At 42.4% G+C, this 16,035-nt stretch overlaps 1 protein-coding gene across 1 annotated transcript in view; it reads left to right on the top strand.

Moving 5' to 3' along the window:
- GLP1R (glucagon like peptide 1 receptor) overlaps positions 1-16,035 on the top strand; it is a 730,702-nt gene that overhangs the window by 226,738 nt on the left and 487,929 nt on the right. Inside the window, exon 3 of the mRNA XM_078647341.1 lies at positions 14,949-15,061. Coding sequence (XP_078503467.1) covers positions 14,949-15,061 — 113 coding nt within the window. The remainder of the gene's footprint in view (positions 1-14,948; positions 15,062-16,035) is intronic.

The following is a 16,035-nucleotide window of genomic DNA, read 5'->3' as shown; positions in this document are numbered from 1 at the left end:
TTCATTTTTTCACACTATTAACCCAGTTGAGTGGGTTTCAGGCATAAATGCTTATTGGTCCCATTTCTTGAGTGGCTCCATCAGCCATGGGCGCATTTTAGTCACCGGCCCAACGTATCTTGGGAATTCTAGTTTATTTTTTTAACATGGTAAGCAGTGTCGTACATGGGCTGGGCATTACATCTGCTGGCCATAATTATTGTTTTTGACAGTGCTGTCTCGCAAAAAAATGTGAGTGACAGGCTTGAAGGTTGAACCTAACTAAAGACATTGCGGAGGGGACCTAGGGAAGGAAGGAGAAGGACCAATAGGAGGAGGATGATTACTAATAAGAGGATAAAGCCCAGGAGGTGGACCACTAGGGGAGCTAGGATACCCTGAATCAGGAGAACCAGGACAAGAAGAACCAGGACCAGGAAGACGTAGTTAATGAAGATCAGGGCGACCAATTCCAGAGGGGACCAGAAACAGACAAGGAGGAACAGGAGCAGGAGAAAGGAATAGGGGAACCAGGACAAGGGTGAGAAGGATCAGGGGGGCCAGATAGATGTAGAACAGGGAATGAGGACCCAGTGAGCCATGGCCCGCAGAAATAGACGGTAAACAATGTTTACCACGAAAAAAAATTCCCGCAGGGAATCACAACGCGGTCGTTACAACGACCTCATTGTGATTCCGCATACCATTGCTCGGCAAGTCGGAACAATGACTTGCGGAGGGGAGGGGACCTTCCCTAGTGTCCGCACAGACTGGAGTTGGAATAGTAAATTATACTATTCCAACATCCAGCGTCCCCCCTCCGCAAGTCGTTGTTCCGACTTGCGGAGTAATGGTATGCGGAATCACAACGCGGTCGTTGTAACGACCGCGTTGTGATTCCCTGCGGGGAGAAAGACTACGGGATAAAGACATATATTCGAAATAGACAGATCAACAGTAGGAGGAACAGAAGGCCCTAGACCAGCAAGATGAGGAGGTCTAAAAGGGCCAGAAGCACCAAACTGGATCAGAGGGATGAACAGGACCAGAGCTGGAAGTAGCAGACCGAGGTGGACTGACCCAAAAAGATCAATACCAAGAGAACAATTGAAAGGAGGACCAGGACTACACAGGTCAGATCACGGAGGACCAGGGAGTTAGAGGCAGAAGGAGCACACCCAGAAGAACACAACCAGAAGGGACAGGGCTGGCAGGTTGAGGAGGCCCCAGACCAGCAGGAAGCCCAGCAACTGATTGACAGATCACCGGTGGGGTGGCACGTAGCCGGTAGACAAATGCGTAAACAGGAAAAACCCAGACCAATCCCACAGATAGGCACAGCGACACCACAGTGGTGCAGGAAGATTGGCTCCAATAAAACACACATGGCTGGAGGGGCGCACACGTTCCCAAAACACCATGAAGTTACTTGCCACATGAGTTAGGAACACTCAGCCAATCAGAACACAGCACATACAGTGATCACGTGCTCCCCATGTCGCACATCTGGACACGTTACCCACTGGGCCACATTGTGACCATGCATGGTCGAGACCCACCTGCATTTGTTATCGGAAGTGAGTATTTTATTATTCCAAGACTAGACCTGCATTCCTTTTAGTAAGAGCGATCTCTGAATTGTTTAACGATGCTCCAAGAACTGTCTATAATGGCGCTCAGATCAATTGAACTTTGAGGCAGTCCTCAGACCTGCTTCTATAACTGTGCACACTGCCAATGTGTTTAATTAAACCAACTGTTTCTCTTTTGCCAAAGGCCTCAAGTCTTTAGTTTTTTCAAGGTAAATTCATATTCAAACTAAATTTTGGCGAGCCAGATAGGAGAGATTGTTGCTTTGAACCTGATTGCAGCTTAAGAACAAGGACCCCGCCCAGACGGATTCACATCTGCACAGCAAGGAAGGTGAGCAGATGCCGCAAGTAATTGAAAGGTCTGCTGAAGGCGTGAGGCAGAGCTCTGTCCAGAATCCACTGTCACTGGGTAGGAGACTATGTCTGATCCTTAGTCTGAGCATTTGGCATATGGCAAACTAAAAAGAAGCGCAAAAATGTAACCTGAGTGCCTGTTACTGACAGAAATATGACATTTTGCCTATTTTATGTGTCCGAACTGAGTAGTCGCAAGGCGGCCTCAGAGGCATTCCTGCGGAGGTCGCATTTTTTCGATAGTCAGCACGCGAGGAAAGGTGAAGCTTGTTAGTCACTTGGACCACTGGGAATGACACAGATGGTATGTTTGTCACCTGGGTGTGATACAGGGGTGCGGCCTCACTGCTTGGACCACTCGATGTGACACCGAAGGTATGTATAGGCCCAGGGTGAGATATAGGGCCACCACTCAATCTTATTTTTTGTCTATAACGGTTTTCTCAGTAATACCGGTTTCTTAAAACATTGTTGGTATCTGAAAAAAATGAGAGGTGGTGTTCGCTTGGACCGCTGGGCATGACAAAGATGGTTCGCTAAGCCCCAGGGTGTAAAACAGGGTGAAATTCGGTCGTTAGGGAAAAATGTAGGCCTTGGAGATTAGTTGAAGCTTTTGCTTGGTCAAGGAGGGCCTGTGGTAGTCGAGTTGTTCCTTCTTCTCCATGCAGATTGTTGTTATCTTTGCCCCGGAGCTGATATTGACAGACTACCATTGTAATTTAGCCCCATGTACCCTGCAGAGCCTTCCCTCCTCATAGGGTACCATGCGCTAGGAGCGGGCTAAGGTATTTCTTTTTACAAAGTCATCTTTTTTTCCAGTATTCTTTTTTTTCTCTCTTTCTCATCATTGTGGTTTTAAATTGATGCCATCTTGATGTTGTGGTACTGATAAATTATTGCAACTGTACTTTATGTTGATTATTGTGTTTTGTTGATGACTTGATATGCGCATGAAGACGTTGCTACTTCTCAGAATAGTTATCCCATATCTGCTGTTTTTGCTGCTAAACTTACAGAGTTTGAACAAGCCCTTGCACTTTCTTTCAATTTGCGACCCTTCATATGCATTGTTATTTGTGTTTGTGATATGTTTATTCTAATGAATCTGTATATAACATCGAGCTTGTAGTAAAGTAGTCACAGCCAGCACAACCCCTGTATAAATATATTTCTCCAAGACCAGAGTAGAACTTTCAGAGGCTATCTGGGGCAGTCATCTTTAATAACAAATGGACCCCAGACATGGAGTTCCTGTGTAGGGCCAACCACCTCCATGATGAGAAGGGACATGAGTCGCATAGGGGAGGAATGAACACCATCACAGATACACCATGTCAGGAAATCTGGGATACTGATATAGATTGGTACAAGTGGTTGGAAGGGAATAGGCAACACCTAATTGTACGAAAACCTTTATTGTATTCCTTGTGTTTCAGAGGTAAAGAAACGATTCCACTTGGCACAAACGAGACCTATGGGGCAAAACTACACATACCAGACATGCGATAGGGCACCTCCACACTAATGGATACCTGCTGGCAGTGCAGCGAGTTTGCCTACATTCAGCTCATCCCCAGATGGCATGGCCTCTTCTCCCTCGTCACCATACACACCCCAACTCTTGTCATCCCTGGAGAAGATCTGTCAGAGTTGTTCCAAATCCACTACAGAAGAAGACAACTCTGTTCCAAAAGGCTAGAGAAAAAACTGCTGATGATTTTGGCCGGGCTCAGTACAAGCATATTCTGGAAAAATTCAGACTGTTTTCAGACACATAAGTAAATGCGGGAGGGTCCATACTCATCTTCACCCTGCAGACGGAAGCGAATGCCCGCTGGTTGCAAATAACCAGATGGGAAATGATGAAAATGATGAACAGTACAGAGCTCAGCCTTATTGCGATCAAGGAAGCAGTAAGAGCCATCTCCCTCATGGTGCTGCAACATTGATATGTGTTCGACTTGATGACGACAATGGAGTAAGAAGTGGGTGCCAAGATTGGTGTATCCTGACGGATGTTTCTCCCATATGGACAGTGGGACTCTTGCAATCCAAGCACTGCACATTTTACAAAGAGACATGCGTAAGGAGGGAGGTGCCCATGAGCAGGAACGGTACGCCAAATAGTTTTCCTAGCTCCCCACTTATTGACTGGTCTGTGTGCTTCATTACTGTCTGTTCTCATTTTTATAATATGCTTCTGTGATTTCTTTCAAGTGGAGGTTTCATGCTGTAAAAATGCAGTCCTCGAATCCGGTAGAATGCAAGTAACTGGGGAAGTAGCAATGGTCAAAACTGAAATATGACAAGCCCTTAATAACGTGACTGTCAAGAAGTGTGGGGTAAATTATGTAGTTGAAAATTGAACTAGAGGAGGGAAAAAAGCGATGTTGATGTACGCAACGATACATGTGTATATAAAACGAAATTGCATCACTGCTGACTAATTCACCCGACATGACTTCTCCATCGACTTAAGTCAGAAATACGTGATCAGGCAGGCCCTGTGACCTAGGCATCGGGTCACAGGGCCTGCCTTGGCATTATCAAGGGTTGGCTTTGTGGAAATGTCACTAATAACAATCATAAAAGGTATATTTCAGTAATTTAAACATTACAATGTTTATTAATGGCAAGACAATGTTTTCAATAAAGACTTTGAAGAATTATTAATGTGTGTTTGAGGTTTTTTCCAACATATTTCAGGCCACAAAGTGCATTCACAAACCCAGACACTAGAGGGCCCTGCACTCCTGCTGAAGTGCTCCAGCTTGGAGTGCTTTATATATATATATATGTATGGTAAGCTCTCCTGGGGTCATGGATTCAATGACTCAAGACTTATTGTGTGTTTTAAAAAAAATGTGTTAAGGGCTGCTGCAATCCCATCAGTCCCCCCCCCCCCGCCCAACAAAGATGTTATTTGATGCCCCTGCCCCTTCTAGGGGCACTGCCAGCAAGACATTCTGTAATTTATAATGCCCAAGGGCATTCTAGGATGCTCCTCACTGGAGCAGTGAATAATAACTGATCTGCTCCTGGCACCCATGTATTATTCATTATACTCAGCTGCCCACCTGGGCAAGCACACATTTTTTTAATGTAGAGAACTGGGTGAGGGCAGCCATTAGCCCCCCACAGCCCTTGCCGGCTTCCCAGCAGTCACTCATTGTGGGTGCCGGTGGGAGCCAGCATTGTATGGTTTTGTTGCCCCTGGTGGGGCCCCCAAAACATTATATTCGTTTGGGGCAGTTGGGGCTCCCTTTTCAGGAGCTGACCACTCACATTCTTGGTGGGTGCCCGTGTGCTAAAGCTCAGTATTTAATATCTCTGGGCTCGATTCACAGAACTAACTTTAGACAAAATCCTAAACTTCCTACCATTTTGGTATTCACAGAAGGCACTTACTCATTTTGGTATTCACAGAAGGCATTTACTCATTTCGGTATTCACAGAAGGCACTTACTCATTTTGGTATTCACAGAAGGCACTTACTCATTTCGGTATTCACAGAAGGCACTTACTCATTTTGGTATTCACAGAAGGCACTTACTCATTTTGGTATTCACAGAAGGCATTTACTCATTTCGGTATTCACAGAAGGCACTTACTCATTTTGGTATTCACAGAAGGCACTTACTCATTTCGGTATTCACAGAAGGCACTTACTCATTTTGGTATTCACAGAAGGCACTTACTCATTTTGGTATTCACAGAAGGCACTTACTCATTTCGGTATTCACAGAAGGCATTTACTCATTTCGGTATTCACAGAAGGCACTTACTCATTTTGGTATTCACAGAAGGCACTTACTCATTTCGGTATTCACAGAAGGCACTTACTCATTTCGGTATTCACAGAAGGCACTTACTCATTTTGGTATTCACAGAAGGCACTTACTCATTTCGGTATTCACAGAAGTTAGGAGTCCTAACTTTAGGACTTCTAAATGCCTTCTGTGAATACCGAAAGTCTTAAAGTTAGGATTTTTCTCAGTTTAGGAGTAGTAAAGTTAGGACTCCAACTTTAGGACTCCTAAATGCCTTCTGTGATTACCCAAAGTCTTAAAGTTAGGATTTTTCTCAGTTTAGGAGTAGTAAAGTTAGGACCCCAAACTTTAGAATTCTTAAATGCCTTCTGTGAATACTGAAAGTCCTAAAGTTAGGATTTTTCTCAGTTTAGTAGTAGTAAAGTTAGGACTCCTAACTTTAGGACTCCTAAATGCCTTCTGTGAATACCGAAAGCCTTAAAGTTAGGATTTTTCTCAGTTTAGGAGTAGTAAAGTTAGGACCCCAAACTTTAGAATTCTTAAATGCCTTCTGTGAATACTGAAAGTCCTAAAGTTAGGATTTTTCTCAGTTTAGTAGTAGTAAAGTTAGAACTCCAACTTTAGGACTCCTACATGCCTTCTGTGATTACCCAAAGTCTTAAAGTTAGGATTTTTCTCAGTTTAGGAGTAGTAAAGTTAGGACCCCTAACTTTAGGATTCTTAAATGCCCTCTATGAATACCGAAAGTCTTAAAGCTAGGAATTTTCTCAGTTTAGGAGTCCTAACTTTACTACTCCTAAACAGAGAAAAATCCTAACTGTAAGACTTTCGGTATTCACAGAAGGCATTTAGGGGTCTTAAAGTTAGGACTCCTAACTTCTGTGAATACCAGAATGAGTAAGTGCCCTTCTGTGAATACCAGAATGAGTAAGTGCCTTCTGTGAATACCAAAATGAGTAAGTGCCTTCTGTGAATACCAAAATGAGTAAATGCCTTCTGTGAATACCAAAATGAGTAAGTGCCTTCTGTGAATACCAAAATGAGTAAGTGCCTTCTGTGAATACCAAAATGGTAGGAAGTTTAGGATTTTGTCTTAAGTAAGTTCTGTGAATCGGGCCCTCTGTGCGCAGCAGCCAGGGGCTGTTTAGCTGGGACTGCTCTGAAGAATTTCAATCCCTTAATTTAAAAAAAAGTATATGTACTCGTAAAAATACAAGCACATGGTCTTTCAAAGTTTCAGGGAAAGGTAACAGCTAGACAAAACAAATGTTTGAACTATCTTTCAAATAGCCTAGTTTATCTTCTTTCGTATCTTCAAAGGTCTCTCCTCCTCTGCTATTAACACTAAAGCAAAGCGGTGTTAACACCAGTGGGTTGAAGGCTGTAATACGGTGGAATGCTGGAAGGAATGAAGTACTTGTCAGGATGTGGTAAGGAGGCAGGTTTAGGGCTTGCATGGAAGTAGGGTGTAAGAAAAGTCACTTTGGCCAGAGGGGTGGAGCACACAGGTGGGGTGCCTTATGGGGAAGCAGACGAGTGAAGGAGGCGGGTAAGGCGTGAAGGGTTCCATGGCAAGATCCCAGCCAGATATTCTGAGAAAGTAACTATGAAGTCCACTATCTAACTCTGTCTTGACCTTTCACCAGAGGATATGATGCTCTATCCTGAGATGTATATCTCTCAGATATGTTGGTAACCACTGTCAAACTATAAGCACTCAAAGTCTTGTAAAGACTCCGGGTTCATTACTCTCCTTGGCACCTTCCACTCTGGCACCTGAAGAGATGGGATTGAAGAGAATGGCAAACAGCGTTTACAATGCAACTTTTACCACGCACTCCCTTTATCACGCAACTTTTACAACGCAAGTCGTTACAACGACTTGCGCTGGAGGGCGCTGTAGGATAGGGAATAGTTTAATTTACTATCCAAAACCTTCCCTACTATCCACAGGGACTGGAGTTGGAATAGTAAATTAAACTATTCACTATCCAGCGCCCCCTATTGCAAGTCGTTGTAACAACTTGCGTGGTAGAGGCATGCGTAGTAACGACATACATCCAAGAGAATTCTAGGACAAATCAAACATGGTTTCTAGTCTTAGGCCAGTTGGGCATAGGATGTGTGAAGGGTAAACTGGCATGGGTAGGGAAACAGCAGACCTGGCCTTCTCACCTGCACCCTGGAGTGGGCGACCCCACACGCCGCACAGTGACATGACACCAGAGCTCTTAAATTTAAAGGGTGTTAAGGTGTTTGCTATGCATCACCCAGACACAGAGAGATATAGATTTGGGGAGCTGCCTGCAGTGATGTGGGAGGCAGAGGTGCAGAGAGGGAAGAGGGTAAAACAGAGGAGGGAGGAAGAGCAGACAACACTGTCTTTCTGCTACCTGGGCCATAATGTTGATTAGAACATTGGAATGTTGGGAGCTCCATTGAAAACAATGGAGTGCTCCGGGCTTATAATGGCTGGTATAAGCCCGGAGCTCCAACATTCCAATGTTTCTTTGTTCTCAGCTCTGGCTGTGAACAAAGGCTTCAAGGACCCTGAGGGGATTCCAATCCCCTCACGCTCCCATAAGGCTTTGTTCTTTTTTGTTAGAACATTCTGCCCTCTCGTGTCAGAATGTTCTAATAGCCTTATAGGCCTTCGTAGTTGGGCTATACCGGCAATTAAAGTCCCTCTCCCTTGTTAAAGGCCCTCGCCTTCGGCTCGGGGCCTTTAATAGCCGGTATAGCCCTCTACGGCGGGCTATAAGGCTATATTATTCTTTTTTTTGGCTGCCAGAGCTCATTCACTGAAAACACATGGATACATACAGATGAGCTGTGTCATTCACATTGTGGATAAGCCCTATACAAGGAAGGAGCAGGCATCAGACAGAGGAGACGCGTGCCCTGAAGCTGTTCTGGCAGTGCCAAGAAGGAACGGGCCAAGTATACCTCCGGGTCACATTGTGGGCAGCAATGTTGGGGTCATCTTCCATAAAACAGAGCCTACCTACCCCTCACATGCGGGGAACATCCTTTACAACGCAACTTTTACAACAAAGTGCCTTTACGAAGCAACCATTACAACGCAACTTTTACAACGACTTGCGCTGGGGGATAGTTTCCAACACCTTTCCTACTATCCACGGGGACTAGAGTTGGAATAGTAAATTATACTATTCACTATCCAGCGCCCCCCAACGCAAGTTGTTTTAACGACTTGCGTTGTAAAACTTGCGTCGTAAAGGCATGCGTTGTAATAGCATGCGTTGTAACGTCATACATCCCTCACATGCAGATGTTTAAGGCAGTTCATATCACCACTTTCTGTGTGTGTCTCTCTGACATCACAGCTTGCTCTGCACACAGCTGCACCATGGATTCTCCTCCTTGGCAGGGAAGAAGGATGGTTGGGCTGGCAGTGGATGAGGTTGACAACAGCATTCAAGAGGGTTGGTCCCAAAGTGCCTCTACATGCTTAGAGCCAACATTGCACTTGTCATAATCCTGTGATCCTCATGTTTAGCTGTTATTCAAACAAGTTACTTCAGACTTCAGAAAACCTTTTCACACAAACCAGTGATACTCCAGAATAAGAGAAACCATGGGGCATATTATCAAGGGATTTATCTCCGCTTTTTTGGCTTTAAAAGCCAAGAAAGCGGAGATAAAATTATCTCCCTATCAGCAACAGGGTGCTAACACGCAAATTCGCATGTTAGCACCCTTTTTCTCTACGCTTCCCCTTGCATCTCTAATGAGATGCAAAGGGGGCGTTCCTGAGAAAAATAATAGGAGAAATGTTGTTAAGCGACATTTCTCCTATTATCAAGGATTTCGCTAACCCTGTTATTGATAAAAAAAGCAGCGCTAACGCCAAACTTCGAGAGAGTATCGTTGGTTTTCCAGCGATAATCTCTCATTTGGCAGTTAGCGTGAGGATTTTTATCACTTCTGAGATAAACCTTGCTAAAAGCAAGTTATCTCTGCGATAATTTCCGGCGATACTTTGCGTTAAAAAATGTGTTGCTAAACCTCGTTAGCGATAAATATCGCTAATCGTTGGTAATATGCCCCCATAAGTTGAACAAATGGTGAATTTGGAAGGGTTAGAGAGATTCCACAGCAGCCCTGGCTGAAAAGGCTTAATCTGTTTCTCACCCCTCCAGGCTCAAATCTTAATTCTAAGGATCAACATACTTTACATTTAGTAAATCTAGGACCCCATACAGAAACATTACAACTGAAAGACAGCCGTGCTGTTAAGAGAGTTTATACAACGTATGCTAATATGTTTTTTGTTTTATGATTGTAATTAAAACACTGTTTAACAAACTTGCAATTATTAATGACAAACACCGAGCAATAATATAGCCTTCAGGCTTTTAAAGACCATACATTTGTAAGGGAAATGGCTTAGCCATTGGAAGTGGGCATCACTGGGGGGTCCTAAGAAAAGGTTAATATCAGACATGCAAGTACTTCAAATGATACACTCAAGCAATATTTTGTGAAGTTTCATGTATCACATCCCCATAAAATCATTCTTTTGTTTCAATCCCATTTACTCTTTCCTAAAAAACACAAAAACTCATTTATTTTTCAATAACTGATTTCTACCCAGTGTCAGGAGACCATCTTTAAAGTGATGACGCGCTTTATAAGAATAAACAACAAAACAATTAAATAAATACTTACTTCTAGGTGAAATACCTAATGTTATTTACCTAGATAACCACCTTCCAAAGATTGCCTCTTATTTCCCAATATACTTACATGTAATAAACCAGTGAATCTGACTTGAAACTATAATTTTCTCTGACTGTTCAATCTCTCCGCAAAACAGATTTAGATTGAATAAGGATTGACCTAAACATTATTATTTTCTTGTATGTTGTCCCCTTTTTCCTGTCTGCATTCTTTGGTGTTATTGAAGTAAGCTCTGAATTCCCTGCCATGGGAAACATCCATAACAACGCGGGCATTACCCCGCACTGCTATTACAACGCTGCTATTACAACACAAGTCGTTAGGGAATAGTTTAATTTTCTATCCAACACCTTCTCTACTGTCAACGTGGGCTGGAGTTGGAATAGAAAATTAAACTATTCCACTATCCAGCGCACCCCAACGCAAGTTGTTGTAACGACTTGCGTTGTAAAAACTGCGTTGTAACGGCTTGCGGGGTAAAAGCCCGTGTTGTAATGCCGTACAACCCCCTGCCAGTAGTGCAGATAGGTTTATCTGACAAAACATTTGAAGAAAAAGCATTCTTTGCTCTGAGGAAACAACAATTTAGTGAGTGTTGCAAACACAATAAAGCTGTTACTCAGATGTCTCGCTACCACCCATCATTACCACGTATAATGTCCTTATTAATTAAGAGATTCCAGTCACTGCATACCATACATTCATCCTCACCAACAATTACACTCCAAGCCCAGCATAACCACAGAAAAAGATTTAGGGCCATATGTATCATTGAAATTCGCATTCGCAAAGGCCGAAATTCGCAGAATTTCGGCCTTTGCGAATGTGAATTCGCAAAATAATATGTATGAAGGAAATCCCGATGCAAAATAAGGAATTGCAAAATTTGTGATTCCTTATTTTACAATTGCATTTAAGGAATCGCAAATTTTGCGATTCCCTAAATGCAATGTAAGAAGGCAAAAAAATGTGCTAAATGGCCTTAAGGAATCGCAAATTACCACCAACTTCTAGTTGGTGGTAAGTTGCAAATTCCTTGAAAAATGCAAATGTTTGCATTTTTCAAAGTGCCATGTGACGCACATACATGCCCTTTGGGCATGTATGTGCACCACATATGCACCTATGCTTATTTCAGGGGTGCAACAGGGTGTCCTTTGGACACCCCTGCACCCTTGAAATTATTCTCAATTTGCGATTAGCAAATTGTGAATCGCAAATTGAGAGAAAATTCCCATTCCTTCCTATGGGCCTCCTGGCCCATAGAAATCAATGGGAAAGTATTCCTTAATTGCGAATTAAGGAATATCAAGAAATCGCTAAAAAATTGGATTTTTCTTGATACATACAATTTTGCGATTCTGAAATAGCGATTTCTTAAAAATCGCTATTAAAGAATCGCAAAATGATTCCTTGATACATATGGCCCTTAGGAAGGAAATTAACCTTCCAATAAATATTCAAAGGTAGTGATTGGTTCCAAGTGAGGGAGTCACAGCTAGATAGCCACCTGGGATGTCTGAAAAAAGTGCTCCCATCAGTACCCAGGGCAAGTTGTAGCCTTCTCACTTTCAATTTCTCAGAATCCAGAGAGTCTTCATCAATCTTCAGAAGTAAAAAAAAGTAATTTAATTGGCATCTTTTATCAGCTTGTGGCGTCACTAGAACATATGTTAGATCTCAGGAATGTATCTGGCAGGTAGTGTGTCGACTACATCTAATATCACTTATAGATTGGGAAAAGCAGGAACTAATAAGGGAAATTTTGGAGTATGAAAATAGAACAAGGCATTGGCAAGGTATTGCTGGAAAATAGAGACAATTTGGGCTCAACAGTGGAATGCTCTTAATAGGAATGACATTTTAGGTGATTAAAGTTTAAATCCTGCCAATGAGTATTGCCTGGTGAAATGTAGAAAATACATTGTTTTAAAATGTAACAAAAATTATATAGAAATAGATCATTTATAAAAATAGAAACTGCATCTGTAAAGCTGGAAGGAATTCTGATGCAGTCATTTTGCATCCAGCATTACCAATACCACCTGTATTGGTAATTCCAGGGTGTAAAAGTATCCTGGCAATACTTCTCAGGGAATGGGGAATTACCAGGGAATTAAATTTTATTACACAGATTTCTGCAAACAATTCCCAAATTTCACTTCATTTTCCAGCAATTTTGTATCTTGACTGTGGCGCTGCCTGATGCAGCAATGCCCCCTCCTCTAGTCACAGTGCCACCTACACAGAGCAAACATGGGGCCTCATTTATGAAGCTGTGCGTCACTTTTACGCCACCGGTGCGTCACTTTTTGTGACGCACCAGTGGCGTAAAAAAGGCGCCTTGTTGCGCCATATTTACAAAGTGACACATCTAGGTAGATGCGTCACTTTGTAAACTCCTGCGCCACATTACACCTGAGCCAGGTATAATGTATGCATGGGGGGGGCGTATTGACGCAAGGAAGGGTCGTAGAAGTGACGCAGTGAAATCTATGAGATTTTACTGCGTCACTTTTAGGACGCCGTTGCGTCAAAATCTTGCGCCTGCCTCACAGCAGGCGTAAGACTGACGCAGGCCCTTTCACATGGGGCTGGCCCCATGTGAAAGGACGCATTGCTGGAGTTGCGTCACTTTTGTGACACACTCCAGCAATGCGTCACTTTTGCGCTTACAGATACGTCAGAAATACTGACGTATCTGTAACTCCCTGCGACATGATGCGTCATACATTACATATGACGCATCAGGAATGTCGCAAGCAGTGCGCACTGAAAAGTGACGCATCGCTGCTTTCACGCAGCGATGCGTCATTTCTCATAAATGAGACCCCTGGTGTGTTAAGCAGGGTCACTCCGGAAACGTTGCAGGGGAGGAAATACTCAAAAGACAAACATTCCCAGAGACAGATGAAGAAGTAAATGTTTGAAGATGAGTATCAGGACACATCTACTCAAAGGATGAGTTGAAGGAAAGGGTAAGACTTGCAAAAAGTTCTTGACTCAAAGAAACATCTTGAGGAAAAAACAATGAGACAAAAATCTAAACCAATAGGTGAAGGGGGCGACGAAAAGCACTATTGGCTGTGTTGCAGCACACCTTCCCCTAATTGTAGCATGATTTTATACTAATTGTACGGAAAGTGACATCACAGGAAGTACAGCGGCCATCTTGGATTGGGAAGCAGGCATAAGAATCCACTGAAACTACCATCTTGGTTTAGGAATATTAATATAGTCCAGCTTCGCATCTTCCTGGAAAACTACGGGACAGAGAAGGCAGAATGGATTATACCGAAGGGTAAGTTGATGACTTCCTGAAATAAATAGGCATTCCTAAACATCTTTTGCCTCTTAGATTTTTGCATGCATAGGTAGGATTTTATGAGAAAAAGTTGGACAGGTCCTCAAACCTAAAACTGTATTATTGCATTCTCTGTGCGTCTCTGCATCTTCAAAGCGCAAAAGGAACTAAGGGCCAAATGTATCAACATTCCGTTTTGCGATTTCTAAATAGCAATTTTTAAGGAATCGCTATTTAGAAATTGCAAAATTGTATATATGTAGAAAATCGCTTTCTTTTAGCGACTCCTTAAAATTCCTTAATTGCGATTAGCAAATTTTAAGGAATAATTTCCCATTCATTTCTATGGGCCAGGAGTCCCATAGAAATGAAGGGGAAATTTGCGATTCGCAATTTGCTAATCGAATATTGAGAATATTTTAAAGGGTGAAGGGGTGTCCCTGAAATCGGCATGGGTGCACATGTGGCGCACATACATGCCCTAATGGCATGTATGTGCGTCACATGGCACTTAGAAAAATGAAAAAATATGCATTTTGAAAGGAATTCGCAACTTACCACCAACTAGAAGTTGGTGGTAATTTGCGATTCCTTAAGGCCAATTAGCTATTTTTTGGGGCTTCTTACATTGCATTTAAGGAATCGCAAAATATGCGATTCCTTAAATGCAATCGCAAGATAAGGAATCGCAATTTTTGCGATTCCTTATTTTTCGAGCATACTTGCTTGATACATACCAGTAGTCCAAATTGCATTCGCAAACGCCGAAATTCTGCGAATTTCGGCGTTTGCGAAGTCAATTTGGCTTGATACATACGGCCCAAAATCACTGACATAATACGCGTCCTTAGAAAATCAAGTGAAATAATACCAAATACGGTAAAACCACCCTTCTCGGAATCCTGATTTGACTAGTAATAATGCCTGTTACTTATCGAATTCAATTTCCTCTCAACTAGAATGAGCGCCTAAATATGAGTAGCACGCATGTAAATGTATAACAAATGTAATAATTAACAAATTCTCTTCCAGGTGTTCCTGTGGACCACTTGTACAATATATTTTAACGTGAAAACTATTTTGTATTTTAAGTATTTCACATTCTCAGTAAGAATGCATTAGATCTATTTAGAGAAGGACTGTAAAAAGTGCTTATGATAACTGAACCTTGGCTCATCTAGTCTTGATTTTCTTGGTGTTCCATGTGAAGTTGGTCAACGAATGTCTGTCCTCTTGTGTCCGCAGTGCTTCGCGGACGCGTCTATCGCTTCTGTACTGTGGAGGGAACGTGGCTGCTGAAGGAAAATTCTACTAAACCTTGGAGGAATCTATCTGAATGTGAGGACAGGCCTCTAAAGGTAAGGATGGTTTTTCTCTCCTTCAAATTTAACATTTTTAAAGTGCCTCTTATCAAACTTTCCTGGGTATTCCCACAATTCAACGCCCACTTCCTACTGGGGAATATTTACAGACACACACACACAAACACACACCTTTTCATGACTGTTGTTTAGATCCCAAATATATATTGGATTTATGTTCAAAGAAATTGCTATTTATAGAAGTTCTGGTCTGGCTGAGGTTTTAAGTGTAGGAAAGACATAGGGCTAGATGTATCAACATACCCTTTTGCGATTTCCAATTAGCGATTTCTAAGGAATCGCTATTTCAGAATCGCAAAATGGCATGTATCAAGAAAAATGCAATTTTTTAGCGATTTCTTGATATTCCTTAATTGCGAATTCGCAATTAAGGAATACTTTCCCATTCATTTCTATGGGCCAGGAGGCCCATAGGAAGAAATGGGAATTTTCTCTCAATTTGCGATTCACAATTTGCTAATCGCAAATTGAGAATAATTTCAAGGGTGCAGGGGTGTCCAAATGACACCCTGTTGCACCCCTGAAATAAGCATAGGTGACGATGTGGTGCACATACATGCCCTGAGGGCATGTATGTGCATCACAGGGCAGTTTGAAAAAATGCAAAAATGTGCATTTTTCAAGGAATTCGCAACTTACCACCAACTAGAAGTTGGTGGTAATTTGCGATTCCTTAAGGCCATTTAGCACATTTTTTCGCCTTCTTACATTGCATTTAAGGAATCGCTATTTCAGAATCGCAAAATGGCATGTATCAAGAAAAATGCAATTTTTTAGCGATTTCTTGATATTCCTTAATTGCGAATTCGCAATTAAGGAATACTTTCCCATTCATTTCTATGGGCCAGGAGGCCCATAGGAAGAAATGGGAATTTTCTCTCAATTTGCGATTCACAATTTGCTAATCGCAAATTGAGAATAATTTCAAGGGTGCAGGGGTGTCCAAATGA

This window comes from Lissotriton helveticus, chromosome 6 (genome assembly GCF_964261635.1).
Source record: "Lissotriton helveticus chromosome 6, aLisHel1.1, whole genome shotgun sequence".
Lineage (NCBI taxonomy): Eukaryota > Metazoa > Chordata > Amphibia > Caudata > Salamandridae > Lissotriton > Lissotriton helveticus.
The sequence above is the reverse complement of the archived record's forward strand: the minus strand, read 5'-3'. Positions and strand labels throughout refer to the sequence as shown.